Raw genomic sequence first — 15,512 nt, forward strand, 5'->3', positions numbered from 1 at the left:
CAGATAGACAGACGAACAGATAGATGGACATTTCTAATTATTAGAGTAGCTTCGCTCCTTTAAAAAAGTGTTTCTACCTAAAAAAATGTAAGTGTGAATGCTAGTGTAAAGTGTAGACATAACCAAGTGTAAAACAACAGATGGACAGACGGACAAATCTAATAATAGAGTAGCTTCGATTCTAAGAAAAAAGTTTGTCTACCTAAATATAATAATGTAAGTGTGAATGCTAGTATAAAGTGCAGACATGACGAGGTGTAATACCACAGAGTCGCAGATTGGGCTTATTTCAACTGGTGCTTGCTCCTTAAACAAAATCTAATAATATTAGAATATTTATTTCCACTATCGTTTCTAAACCGTAGCTGTGTTTAGTGCCCTAGAAAAATGGGGTTATATATCACAGCTTTTTGCCGACCTAATCTATTGACGTCATAGTAAAAGGAAATAGAAAGGGAAGGGAGAAAAAAAAATAGAAAAGAGATGGGGTATAGGGATGCTGTACGTATTGGTGCAAAAAATGGGGACAAATTTCAAATTGTTTTGGCGTGTGACGTCATACCCCCATCTCTTTTCTAGGGGGTTTCTTTCCTCCTTCCCTTTTCTTTCCCCTCACTTGTGACGTAAATAAACAGCCCCGTCAAATCAATTTAAAAATTGTCCCCATTTTTTGCACCAATACGTACAGCATCGGTATAGGGTATTTCTAAGGTCAATAGAATAGGTAGGCCAAAAGTGGTGACATCTATACCCATTTTACTAGGACACTATAGACAGGCACTTCAAAACCGATTTATATCCTCCGGATTGGAACCGGTTCTCTGTCATACTGAAAAATTGTGTCATATTCAGTTTTCTACGAATTTAAAAATGTACAATCATCTCGGGGCTAAAAAAATGGTTTTAATCTTATAATTGTACAATCTTATATGCGCGGAAAACTGTTTAATCAAAAAATAGTTGATCAATAACAGCATGTAAAAAAATAACTTTATCTTTCAATAAAATGATCACATAGCAAAAAATATAAAATTCTACCTTCCCTAAGTGGGACAGAAAGAATAGAAAAATTTTAAGTTTTGCTATGTGATCAAAAAATGAAAGAATATTTGCAATACCCATTCATTTAACCATTTTTTAAGTTTGTGTTTTACTAGTATTATCTATTTGCAAAATAAATTATACAAATCATTATATAAAAGTAAGTGAGTGTGTGTCTGTAGCATAAGATCTCAGTAACCTGATTTTGTTCAACGCAAACCTATTTTTGTACAATTTTGAGTTACATCATCATAATCCATAGTAATAATTTCCAAATGAATATAGTAAATATATCATTAGAATGGACCAATAAGAACACAGTTTAGGAAGAATCCGGCAATATTATTGGTTAGAGCATGATTACATTTTGGTGCAAAAATGTTTCATCGAATTTATTATTGGATTGATTTTAATGTGAATATACAAACAAATAATTTTTATCGGCTAGAAATTCCTTTTCAAGTTGGACGGATTATTATTTCTGACAGCCCATCTAACGTAATATAAGGTTGGCAATCCGGAATCCGCCCAATTTTTGTTCAATTTTGGAAATCGAATCCGTATCCGGAATCCGTTTTTTAATAGCGGATTCGGATTCTTAATTGGTAGGCTAAAATTAGCGTCTTAAGTTTTTTCTTTCAACTCCGCCCTTTTGAAAACAAAGATTATCATCATTATATATAATATTTTTTTTAAATTTGGTTCTATTCTCGGAAGTGAATTATAGAGAACACCAAGAACATTAATTTTTAGGACATATGTATCACTTAAATTTTTTATTTTTAAAAAACATTTAAAAATATTGCTAGAATCCGGAATCCGAATCCGGAATCCGCCAAAAATAAGAATCCGGAATCCGCGGGAATCCGCCTTTTTTTTGGACGGATTCTTGTAAGAATCCGAATCCGGATACGGTCCAAAAATTTGACGGATTGCCATCCCTAGCGTAATACGTCTATTATTTTTTACCTGGATATAGAAAAGCAGAGAGGTCAGGCAAACTGGAATATCTTCAACAACATGAAGCAGGGATTCGATCATAAGATTCATGGCCTAAATAACAGATTTATAGTATAGATGTATATACAGATAACTACCTCCCCCCCTTTTCCAATGACCTTTCTTCGTCTGCTAGCAAATTTTCGTCTACGGCATTTGTTACAGATTTGTTTATATGGATATAAGATATACATGAATATAATGTCAGGGGAAAACTTCAATTTAGCTTGCCAATATAGACCTCATTCGGTCATCCAGTTGTAGGGGAGGGGAAGAGGTAAAAGGGGTTGATGGGGAGTATCGTTATTTTATCCAGCTGCAAGTATCACTTTATTTCAGTTCATGAAAATCTATTGCAACAGCCAAGTAATAATATATCCATATTTATATACCTGTGGAACTTGACTAAGGGTTCATGTGTGTCCACTTTCTATATTATAAATAGCTTCTTCTATTACTATGTTACATATTTGTATACCTGTGGAACTTGACTAAGGGTCCATGTGTGTCCACTTTCTATATTATGCAGAGCTATTACTATGTTACATATTTGTATACCTGTGGAACTTGACTAAGGGTCCATGTGTGTCCACTTTCTATATTATGCAGAGCTATTACTATGTTACATATTTGTATACCTGTGGAACTTGACTAAGGGTCCATGTGTGTCCACTTTCTAAATTATACAGAGCTATTACTATGTTACATATTTATATACCTGTGGAACTTGACTAAGGGTCCATGTGTGTCCACTTTCTATATTATGCAGAGCTATTACAATATTACATATTTGTATACCTGTGGAACTTGACTAAGGGTCCATGTGTGTCCACTTTCTATATTATGCAGATCTATTACTATGTTACATATTTATATACCTGTGGAACTTGACTAAGGGTCCATGTGTGTCCACTTTCTATATTATGCAGAGCTATTACTATGTTACATATTTGTATACCTGTGGAACTTGACTAAGAGTCCATGTGTGTCCACTTTCTATATTATGCAGAGCTATTACTATGTTACATATTTATATACCTGTGGAACTTGACTAAGGGTCCATGTGTGTCCACTTTCTATATTATGCAGAGCTATTACAATATTACATATTTGTATACCTGTGGAACTTGACTAAGGGTCCATGTGTGTCCACTTTCTATATTATGCAGAGATATTACTATGTTACATATTTATATACCTGTGGAACTTGACTAGGGGTCCATGTGTGTCCCCTTTCTATATTATGCAGAGCTATTACTATGTTACATATTTGTATACCTGTGGTACTTGACTAAGGGTCCATGTGAGTCCACTTTCTATATTATGCAGAGCTATTACTATGTTACATATTTGTATACCTGTGGAACTTGACTAAGGGTCCATGTGTGTCCACTTTCTATATTATGCAGAGATATTACTATGTTACATATTTGTATACCTGTAGAACTTGACTAAGGGTCCATGTGTGTCCACTTTCTATATTATGCAGAGCTATTACTATGTTACATATTTGTATACCTGTGGTACTTGACTAAGGGTCCATGTGAGTCCACTTTCTATATTATGCAGAGCTATTACTATGTTACATATTTGTATACCTGTAGAACTTGACTAAGGGTCCATGTGTGTCCACTTTCTATATTATGCAGAGCTATTACTATGTTACATATTTGTATACCTGTAGAACTTGACTAAGGGTCCATGTGTGTCCACTTTCTATATTATGCAGAGCTATTACTATGTTACATATTTGTATACCTGTGGTACTTGACTAAGGGTCCATGTGAGTCCACTTTCTATATTATGCAGAGCTATTACTATGTTACATATTTGTATACCTGTAGAACTTGACTAAGGGTCCATGTGTGTCCACTTTCTATATTATGCAGAGCTATTACTATGTTACATATTTGTATACCTGTAGAACTTGACTAAGGGTCCATGTGTGTCCACTTTCTATATTATGCAGAGCTATTACTATGTTACATATTTGTATACCTGTGGAACTTGACTAAGGGTCCATGTGAGTCCACTTTCTATATCATGCAAAGCTATTACTATGTTACATATTTGTATACCTGTTGAACTTGACTAAGGGTCCATGTGAGTCCACTTTTTATATTATTCAGAGCTTCTTCTATTACTATGTTACATATTTGTATACCTGTGGAACTTGACTAAGGGTCCATGTGTGTCCACTTTCTATGTTATGCAGAGCTATTACTATGTTACATATTTGTATACCTGTGGAACTTGACTAAGGGTCCATGTGTGTCCACTTTTTATATTATTCAGAGCTTCTTCTATTACTATGTTACATATTTGTATACCTGTGGAACTTGACTAAGGGTCCATGTGTGTCCACTTTTTATATTATGCAGAGCTTCTTCTATTACTATGTTACATATTTGTATACCTGTGGAACTTGACTAAGGGTCCATGTGTGTCCACTATCTATATTATGCAGAGCTATTACTATGTTACATATTTATATACCTGTGGAACTTGACTAAGGGTCCATGTGTGTCCACTATCTATATTATGCAGAGCTATTACTATGTTACATATTTGTATACCTGTGGAACTTGACTAAGGGTCCATGTGAGTCCACTTTCTATATTATGCAGAGCTATTACTATGTTACATATTTGTATACCTGTGGAACCAGACTAGGGGTCCATGTTTGTACACTTTCTTTATTATGCAGAACTATTACTATGTTACATATTTGTATACCTGTGGAACTTGACTAAGGGTCCATGTGTGTCCACTTTCTATATTATGCAGAGCTTCTTCTATAACTGGACTAAAATAAACAATATTTGTAAATTTTTTTAAATATCTTTGAATTGTTTTATTTATGTTTGTAATATGTATAATTCTATTGGTTGTCCACGGATACAGAAATAAAAAAAATATAAAGGAAAAAGTTAGAATAATAGTTATTTCTCGCATTGTATTATAAACAGCTTTCCGCGGATATAAAATGTACAATTTTAAGATTAAAACCAGTTTTTTTTTAGCCCCGAGATGCCGAAAACTGGATATAATACGATGCTATACATAATTTTTTTGTATGGATGAGAGCCAGGTTCTAAACCAACGGATATTAATCGGTTTCGAATAAATACGAGAAAAAATGTTTACACTGCACTGGTTCAAAGTTTTATAATCATGTTATCTTATTTGTTGACTCAAAATCTTTGGGTATTTGTTGAATTATTATTATTAACATAGACGAAAAGCTACCCCCTTTTCATAGTATTAAATTAATTTTCAAAAATAAGGAGTGGTGTTCAATGCCCAACAGACACTTTACAGAAAAGGGCCGTACTTATTCATTTTTTACCTGAGATATGGTTGGAGAACAGAAACTATGGCAGAAATCCAAACTGGCCGAGTCAGACTCCATACTTTGTTTCTTAAACAAGATTATTTATTAATATCAGCTTTCCGCGGATATTAAAATAAAAAAATTAAAAGATACAGACCAGTTTTGTTAGCCCCGGAGGCATAAATTTTATTCTAATATTCTTGAAAAATTGTCTGTAATATCATGCTCTGCATAATTTGATACTTAGTGACAGGATGGGATTTTGGATGAGAAATTATTTTCAGACGAGCTCTATACTACACAGCATCACTTAGATTCAACAAATGAACACTTTTATAATGCTAATGAATATTGTCAAAGATGTTACTGTGGTATCCGCCTAGGATAAATGGCAGACACCAGAGTTCAAATGACTACGGCAGTGTGAACAGACGTGGACACCTATACTATAGAGAAGCTACGCTTCTCTAGCAATCACTAAATAATAAACAGGATCTATTCAGTTGTTCCTTTATTGAAGGTCTAAGGATTACTAAAGTTATATACAACAAACAATAGCTACACAGATAGGAATAAATAATCATAAATAAAAGCAATATAATACATATACAATAGTCAGTTTGGGCAATAATGATCCCCCATCCCTGGAAAGGGTGGGGGGAATTAACAATACAGCTTAACCATAATAAGGCTGTCAGAATCAATCATTAATTTTAGGCATAGGGAGGGGGTCGGCAGACCCCTTCCCCAGGACTCGGGGGAGGCCCTTCCCCGAACCCCGGTCAGGGTTGCCATAGGCATGGCTCACGGTTGCCGAATACCACAACTCTCCCCTCGGAAGGCTGGGAGGGGGTCTCCCTGCCAGACTTCCGACAGTGGTTGAGGCCTTCGGCCCGCTCCTTAGGGCTAAGATGTATATACAAACGATAATGATTCAATGGAATCCTAGTGGTGATTTTCAGGGCTGATGGGCTCCCAACGTGGGATAGAAGGTAGAGGCTGGCTTTGGTTGGACACGTAGCTCGGCGCCAGCAGGTGTCAGGTTGGCGTGGGGCACAGCCGCCGCGGGGCCGGTCAGTAACGGGGCATTCTGGTTGTTGTTGGCAGCGGCTGGGGCACTGGCTACCAAGGTGACCGTCTGAGCGACAGCCTGGCCTCCCGAGGGGCCGCGGGGCTTTCCAGAGGGTGGTCCAGGCCTGCCTGGGCGGTCATGCCCGCTATCGGCTGATTGCATGGACACCATTTCCTCGGCTGCTTCCCGGCCGATAGGAATGGCATCCCAGTCTACTGAAAAGTCCCGGGACTTGGCATGGGTGAGTCGGGCTCTGGCCAAGGCCTTCCTGTACAAGGTTGGATGGTACAGGAACACTTGTGACATCGCATTCATGGCGGCCCGTACACCTCCTTGTGCGGCTGCCAGGGAAATGATGGTGAAATCCCCCAGCAGTTTGAGGATCAACAACAGCAAACACAGTATGGCTGCGCCATCTCCCCACTCGTGAATAGCTTGTCTGAACGTCATCCAAGGGTTCTGTCAGCAGCTGCTTGGGCGTATCCAGCGGGGGTGGCCTCTTCTTAGGTGCGGGGGTTAGCTCTATCCAGCCTTCCTCCGCGTGCACAGTTAGGGGGTAGGTGGAGGAGCAAGGAATCTTGGTGGCGTGGCCGCTATACACCCTTGTCACGGCGTCTACGAATCCTGTGGGTTCCACTGGTACTTTATCCCAACATTCATTGCTCTCACGGACAACATATTTGTTGCGTTGGCAGGTAAGCTGGAGCAGGACATCTCCCCTCAGCACAGAGAACGTGCTCCCCTGGACACGCACCGGGTGAGCCGGGTCTAGTTGCTGGAGCTTCCAGCAATTGGCCGCTACTTCTTCTGCCGCTGTGCTTTTCATGCGTGTCTCCAGGGTAAATCCAATGTAGCCTGCATGTATCTGGGCCTGCAGGGGGACATCCACATCCCTGGCCGATACTCTGGGCAGCGCTGCCGCGACCGGGTCAGCTGCCACGAACAATGCTGGGTGGTTGGTGGCATGGGCCTCAAAGTCGCAGTTCACTATTGAGGTGGGGGTGGTCATGTTGATGAAGAACTGGGCTTGATGGTCAACCAGGAACGCATCCATCACTAGGCTAGGCTGGAGGCTGCGGATCAGCCTCAAGGGGCAATCTCTCCCCAGGTGGTCCCACACGTAGGTGGCTTCCCCAGTAATGCAAGACAGCTCAGAATGGGGACATTCTAGGGTCAGGTGGTCAGATTGGGACTCCACCCGTCCATCCTCTACTACGTAGGTCTCTTCCTTGACCAGCAGCCGTCGTTCCTGGAGCACTAATTCATTGCGGTACAGCTGGCCCTCGAAATGGACGTCCTCCCCTTCACAACCCACCCCCTCGGGGCTGTTGACCAAGGCGCCCACCATGTCGAGGGTGAAGAACAGGGGATGGTTCAGCTGGAACGTCAGTGGCTGGGTCTTGCCTGGCAGCGTGTAGACTCGGTTCCTGGCCAGGTCTCGGCACGTTTCTGGATCAATCTTGGTTGGCCTCATGAGGGTGGGGACCAAGGTCACCTTGAGGTGACCCCATACCCCACACCTAAATGTCCACTGGGACACGGTGAGCTGACAACTATATCCTGTTGTTTCCCTAATCTTGACTTGCTGCAGGACATGTACCTCGTGGCCCAGGGGCACCTCCTGGTGTAGCGGTTCCGTGCTACACATCTTCTCCTTGTTGTAGGCTGTGACGTGGGTGGGATTGGCGCAGTCCCAACCTACCAGGACGTAGCTAGTTGTAGGCCACACGGCTGCGAGCAGTAGTCCCCACAGAACCAGCCACCAGTGTGAGAAGCTACCAGACAGCCATCTACCTCGCACACGCGGCTGGGGATCTTCGGCTCGGGCCACGGCTGCTTCTTGGGGCTGGACACGGCTGGGTTGCTCCTGGCTAGATACAAATTTCCATTGAGCGTTATCTTTGGGTGCCCAGGGCATCCCAATACCCTCCCCAATGACAGACTGACAGGCGACTGGCGCCTGCCTGGGTGTCGGCTCCCCTAGCCCCAAGGGGTCCCTTCCCTTGTCCATGGCATGCCCAGTGGCATGGGGCTGAAGTGCGTGTGGCACAGGCTCGCCCTGAATTACGTCCCTCCCCTGCCCTAGGAACTCAGGTGCATGTGACACAGGCAAGTCCTTATATCCCCAAATTTCAATCTCCCCAGCCTCTGGTGCAGGAGGCACAGGCAAGGTTGGGGGGTTACAATAATTTGGATACAATACATTTGTTAAATTTAACTTATCCTGGCTCGACTGGAAGTGATGGGCAGCTGGGTTCCCTCGGCTGGCAGTGGGCGCTGGATGGTGTATGGCTGGGCTCTCCCTACGGGCTGGTGGCGCTGGCTGACTGGGGGTGAAGGGTGTCACCCCTTCCTCTGGGACTGCTGGCTCGTTCCAGGATCCAGGTATCTCGGTGGCGGCGACGGTTGTCGCCCCAGGCACCAGGGTGGGGGCGCTGGATAGCACCCCCCAGTCATCGCAGGTGGCGGCGCCGGGTGGCGCCCCATACATCGACTCTGATGCGCTGGCTAGCGCCTCCTGCCTCTCTCGTTCAACGGCCGCCAGGGCCTCTCCGTACACCGTCTCAGTGACGCTGGGTAGCGCCCCTCCACTCTTGCTGGGTAGGCTCGGTCGGGCAGGCCCCATCATGTTTAGGCTGAAGGGCTGGGGCCTCAGGACTTCTGGCTCGGCGATGTTGTTGGGCTGCACAAACTCCGGCCCCAGGTGGTTGAGGCTGAAGCCCAGGCCAACCCGGTTGGGTTCAGCCGCTCCTCCCAGTACGTTGATTCTAGCTGGGACGGTTCCAAACTGCGGCATTCCGTCGGCTCGGCCCGCTGCGTTGGGGGCGGCTGCTTGCTGCGGTGTTGCTGGGGGCGCGCTCCCTTCCATGTTGGCTACTCTGTGGGGCTTTCCTGGGGGAGCGCCCTTGTCTGCAGTGCGCCTCCGGCCGGCTACCTGGTCCCAGTCGGCTCTGCACTCGGCCGCCGTATGGCCGGCATAGTGGCAACGGTCGCACTTGGCAGGATGGTCACGGCGTGGCTGGGTGCGTCTCTCTTCTAGGCTGACTTCCATAGGCGTCGGACAGTCTCGGGCTCGGTGGCCTTTCCCTTGGCAGCGGAAACAGCGGCCTGAAGTCTTGTCATCTGGGGCGACCTTCCCCATCTGGTGGAGACCCGGAGCCAAGGCGCCAATCTCCATTGGCTCCGACTCGTCGTAGTGGGGCAACTGGACGCTGGCGGATCCCGTGAGCCCGTCGGTGGCGTCCACTAGGCACACACCCTCCTTCAGCTGCTTGGTAATCATTGTGACGGTGAACATGGCTCGCCTCGTGTACTCAGGTACCGAGGCGATCTCATGACTCATCATTTCACGTTTCACATTAGCGTTACGAATGCCACGATTTAATTCGTCTATCAACAATTCAAGGTCCTCATGGCTGTTGGCCTCCCTATACAAGGCACACTTTGTGGATATGTATGCTTGTATAGGTTCTGTCGAGTGTTGCCTGTAATCCCTGAAGGCTTGCTTCAAAGTCTGGGATTCAAAGGCTGGACGAAATAACATTTCACACTCGGCCTTGACTTGTTCGTATGTCAAGGCTTGGCCTGCCTCGCCAAACAGATGAGAGGCCATCTCCGCCGCTTGCCCCACCAGTGACAGTAAAAGGGCGTTGCGGCGGTTTAGTGTGTCATGGGGAGGCACGCGGTAAGCCGCCCATGACATCTCAAGTCTGCGGATGTGGGAACTCCAGGATTGCTTTGGGTCCTCTATACTCTGGCAGGTTACTCAGCATCAGCTTGCGGTACTCGGCTGGAGCCGGTTGGGGGTCATCCTGGAGCCATCCTTGGGCTTGGTCGCCTCCTGGCGCTTGCGGCTGCTCCATCGGGTCAACGGTTCAGCGGCGGGACACGAAGTTTTAAGTCAATACTATAAATGGTCTACACTTGAGGCTTTCTAGCCTAGCAGCCAACACTGTTTATCACTAGGTTGGTAGTTTAACTACAAAGATGTAACTTAGATGTACTTGTCACTAGTTTTTTTCTGAGTTGTAGAGTAGGCTGGTAGGGGTAGATAGCTGTTGAGGGTCTGAACTGCTGTCAGGAACTGATTGGGTTTTACTTTATCACACTATAGATAGGAGGGAGAAGTTTGTAAGTCTTGTTTTCTAAAAATATCTCTGTTAGATGCTATGGAGTAGCTCCGCTCCGGTGTGCGTGTGTGTGTGCGTGAAATATCCTTTCCTTGCAACGCGCTTACGCACCGTCAAATCCGCGCACACAGGTAAAACGCGCACTTATCCCTCAACCCGCTCTCTCATTGGTCCGCTTTGTCTTATTTGTCCGTTGAATTTTGTTATACGTCCCGAACTCTGCTGCGCGACCCGTAAATAGCGCTCTGTTCTCCCGGTCGCTATCTCCACACCGTGGGCGGACTTAGTCAAGTGTGGGTAGGAGGGGGGAAGCGCGTGAGGGGACGGGGTAAAACCGTCCGTTCCCCCCTGTGGAGAGGGGGGAGTGCTGTGGGTTTGAGGTAACTGTGTGGTGAGGTAATTGTGCCCTTTTCCTTAATCCTGGGCTTATTGTTATGTCACCTCGATTGTATTTTCCTCAATGGATGGTGGGCCCCTCCCTTTCCTCTGGAATAAGGGGTGTATTTGTTGTGCTGGAGGCTTGGGTGGTTAGATTGTTTATCAATGCATTGTTATATTCCATCTAGATTCTATTTTTGGCCTTATCACAATACACAGCAGATTTGCTTACCAAGCCTGTTCTATTTTTTAGTTTTATCACAATACACAACAAATTGTTTACCAATCCTTGCTCATAAATCTATTGTTCAGCCTTCACACTAGGGTGGTAATCCCTAAAATGTGATATAATATCTGCTTTTCTAGATGGGTGGCTGCGCTGTAGCCTCTCAGGATACTTGGAGTTGACGTAGTTTCCTCTGCTTGGTACACTACACTCGTATGTTGGCTCGCAGCTCGCAGCTATTTGGCGTGTTTCAGCCTGTCGGCGGCAGGGAATGTCCCGTCCTGCAGCGCCGTGTATCCGAATCCAGCTGGTGGCGGCAGGGAATGTCCCGTCCTGCAGCGCCGCTGGTTCGAATCCTTGGCTTGTTTCAGTCTGTCGGCGGCAGGGAATGTCCCGTCCTGCAGCGCCGCTGGTTCGAATCCTTGGCTTGTTTCAGTCTGTCGGCGGCAGGGAATGTCCCGTCCTGCAGCGCCGTGTATCCGAATCCGGCTGGTGGCGGCAGGGAATGTCCCGTCCTGCAGCGCCGCTGGTTCGAATCCTGCTATCTCTTACAGTAAATGTTGGCCTATTTTCAGCCGTTTACACTTAGTTGGCCTGTTTCAGCCCGTCCGCAGGCCTGTTTCAGCCCTTGAGCGCTCAATTCTCCGTTAGATGTCGGCGCTTCTCGCGGTTCTCCGTCAAGTTTCGCTGCTCTCCGCAGTCTCTCGTCCGATCTCGCTAGATTTCGCTTCCACAACTGCCGGATGCAGAGTTAGACCTTGCTATCCAGGGTGGGTAATTCAGGTTGCTTGTGTCAGTTTTGCCAGTTTCACTGCTGGGAGTACCTTAGCCTCAGCTGCGCGTCTGCTCTACACTTGTGGTTTGCCGTAATCTCACACAGCTGTCACCAAGTTGTGGTATCCGCCTAGGATAAATGGCAGACACCAGAGTTCAAATGACTACGGCAGTGTGAACAGACGTGGACACCTATACTATAGAGAAGCTACGCTTCTCTAGCAATCACTAAATAATAAACAGGATCTATTCAGTTGTTCCTTTATTGAAGGTCTAAGGATTACTAAAGTTATATACAACAAACAATAGCTACACAGATAGGAATAAATAATCATAAATAAAAGCAATATAATACATATACAATAGTCAGTTTGGGCAATAATGATCCCCCATCCCTGGAAAGGGTGGGGGGAATTAACAATACAGCTTAACCATAATAAGGCTGTCAGAATCAATCATTAATTTTAGGCATAGGGAGGGGGTCGGCAGACCCCTTCCCCAGGACTCGGGGGAGGGCCTTTGGCCCTTCCCCGAACCCCTGTCAGGGTTGCCATAGGCATGGCTCACGGTTGCCGAATACCACATTACCAGCCAGTTGCTTATTGATTTAATATTGATAGACAGATCAACATGTTAGTCTTGCAGATAATTAATCTAATTAAAGCTTTATCTTATCATTGACTTAACAGTTTAAAGCTGTTTGTTTTCTAATTAGACAGACAGACCCAAATATAGCCACCACGCTACTAATTAACAATTAATTCTAACTTACTTGTCCAAGTATTCCCAGGCTGTTTGCTTTACTCTACCTAACATTGGTTCTATAACCTAAGAAATTAAAAATAAATTCAAGAAAAATTATCAAACTTATTAACCAATTAATGACTTGCATATGAATAAATATCTATCTATTTATTTATCTAAGTCCTAATCCTATTATATAAAGTAGTAAGTTTTTTGTCTGAAACATAAGATTTCAATAACTAAAGAACCGATCTGGTGCCTTATTTTAGGTAAGCTTCGCTAAAGTCTTGTGATCGTTTTAAGCTATATTTCTAGCCACTCTGAATACTAGATGCTAGAGGCGAAGACACTAGTAACTTAGAGTAAAATAATAATGACTAATGTAAGGTCTTCCAGACATTATAAAATCTAGATGGACAGACAGAAATCCAACAATTCACATGAAAATGATATATATTTTCAACATTTTTAATTTAATATTTTCAACCTATTTTTGTTAAACTTATATTAATTTTAACTAGTATGGTTTCTTAAGAAACTTAAGAATATGGTTATTATTTCATAGAATTGAGAAGGCTTGAAAAGGCGAAATATATTTTCTACTAAGAAGTTTGTTCTTGTTGTGTAGTATAGCTCTAACCACTCGTTTTTTTATATATATTTATTTACCTGAGTTAGCAGGTTAGGAGAATCAGGATCTGTATAAATCAGGCTCCACAAAATTCCTATAATAAAAACAAAGATGTTTAAGATAAAAGGTGGGCGAAGCCACGAAATTTGTTTTTGGAGTTTCTAATAGTTAGACAGAGAGATTACCCCCTCCAACATAAAAAACTTTTAGGTAAAATGTAAGATATTTATAAAAATTGGAGGTGCATTGATATAGGTGAAGATATTAATCTAAATATAATATTTACCTTGTATAACTAAACAAGGCCAGTTAGCTTGAGCTGACCCAATACAAGTAATTGTAAGGGATCTTGGACAAAGTAGCTTCGGACAAAGTAGCTTCGGACAAAGTAGCTTCAGGACAAAGTAGCTTCCGGACAAAGTAGCTTCAGGACAAAGTAGCTTCCGGACAAAGTAGCTTCCTAAGAAAAGTAGCCTCCACTGTTAAAAAAGGTCATGGCCGCAGCGCTCGGCCCCCTGGCCTGCCTAGCCGCGGGCGCTCGGCTCCCTAGCCTATAACCTAACCTAACCTAACCAAAAAATTGTAAAAACATTATTAAAACTTATAAAAACTATATTAAAAATTGTAAAAATCTATCAACCACTTTTTGCAAAATCCACGAAATTCTAAACCACCTATGTATTATCAGTTGATGATATTTTTCTTAAATAAATGGATTGAGGTTAGGTTAGGTTAGGTTATAGGCTAGGGAGCCGAGCGACTGCGGCTAGGCAGGTCAGGGGGCCGAGCGCTGCGGCCATAACCTTTATTAATATTAGAAGCTACTTTTCTTAAGTAAATGTCCTGAAGCTACTTTGTCCGGAAGCTACTTTGTCCTGAAGCTACTTTGTCCGAAGCTACTTTGTCCAAGATCCATTGTAAGGATATAATTAGAAATATATGTAAATATTATACTTACCTTGTATAACTAAACAAGGCCAGTTAGCCTGAGCTAAGTCAATACAAGTTTTTATACAAGGATATAATTAGAAATATATGTAAATATAATATTTACCTTGTAAAACTAAACAAGGCCAGTTAGTTTGAGCTGATCCAATACAAGTTTTAGTACAAGAATATTAGTAAAGATAGGTATGTAAATATAATATTTACCTTGTATAACTAAACAAGGCCAGTTAGTTTGAGCTGACCCACACAAGTTTTTGTGCAAGAATATTAGTAAAGATAGCTATGTAAATATAATATTTACCTTGTATAACTAAACAAGGCCAGTTAGTTTGAGCTGATCCAACACAAGTTTTTGTACAAGCAGACAGTCCACAATTACTGTATTCATCCCCCTACAAATACATTGTTATACTATATGAATTAGTTGTGGAAATTTTAAGATCAATTGTTAACTTACAACTTTTCTTGTTGTTTAATTTGACCATTTATAAAAACTTGCTTTATTTTTTTTTCTCCTAAATCATATCATTTTTCCTTTTACTTGTATCTAACTTTATTTTTTTATTAGTTTTAGTCAGGTTAGGTGTTATTTGATACTGGATAGCCCCTAAGGTCATATCAGGGGTTATGCAATGCAAAATAAAACTAAAAACTTATTTTCAAATTTTTTTTAAAAGGAGAGGGGAAGGTTCATTGTTTCTTATCTTAAATAAATAATAATCCGGAAACAACATCTTAAATAATAAACAAATTATGATTACCTTGACTTCTGGAAGAAAAGCACCCATCTGGATAAACATTGTAGAACTAAACACACGCTCCTACAGTTTTCATACTTTAAAATACTTTTTAACATGGATAACAACACCCATAACAGATTAGACCATCATACTAACTAACATTAAGAAATGAAAGTGAAGTGCCTTTTTTATTGAAGAAACTCGATATCATGTTTTAGATCTAATCAATATCATAAGTGAAATTCGCTAGAACGCCACAAGAACAAACAGACAAGTGAGAAATTTATTTTTTATGTCATAAATATTCAGTTGTGTAGAAAATAATTTTTTAGAATGCAAGATAGGCTGGAAATAACCCGTGACTGTGTTGTAATGTTTTAGGTAGGTGTTAGGTTCGAGTCTCAGACAAACACTACCTTGGTTCAAAACAAACCATACACAGTTAGGACAATCACATAAAGGTTATACAATCCAAAGAATGGTTGTCTTTTTGTG

General features: G+C 42.5%; 1 protein-coding gene across 1 annotated transcript; it reads right to left on the minus strand.

Moving 5' to 3' along the window:
* Positions 1–198: 198 nt before the first annotated feature.
* Positions 199–15,105, minus strand: LOC145322423 (uncharacterized). The gene is made up of 8 exons (XM_080164442.1): positions 15,039–15,105; positions 14,579–14,669; positions 13,368–13,423; positions 12,727–12,782; positions 5,390–5,461; positions 4,777–4,846; positions 2,011–2,094; positions 199–306 (listed from the first exon to the last, which is right to left on the minus strand). The coding sequence occupies exons 1-8, from the start codon at positions 15,075–15,077 to the stop codon at positions 199–201; spliced, it is 576 nt and encodes a 191-aa protein (XP_080020568.1). The 5' UTR covers positions 15,078–15,105.
* Between the last annotated feature and the right edge of the window lie 407 nt (positions 15,106–15,512).

This window comes from Acartia tonsa, chromosome 1 (assembly GCF_053477335.1).
Source record: "Acartia tonsa isolate MP-2025a chromosome 1, ASM5347733v1, whole genome shotgun sequence".
Classification (NCBI taxonomy): Eukaryota; Metazoa; Arthropoda; class Copepoda; order Calanoida; family Acartiidae; genus Acartia; species Acartia tonsa.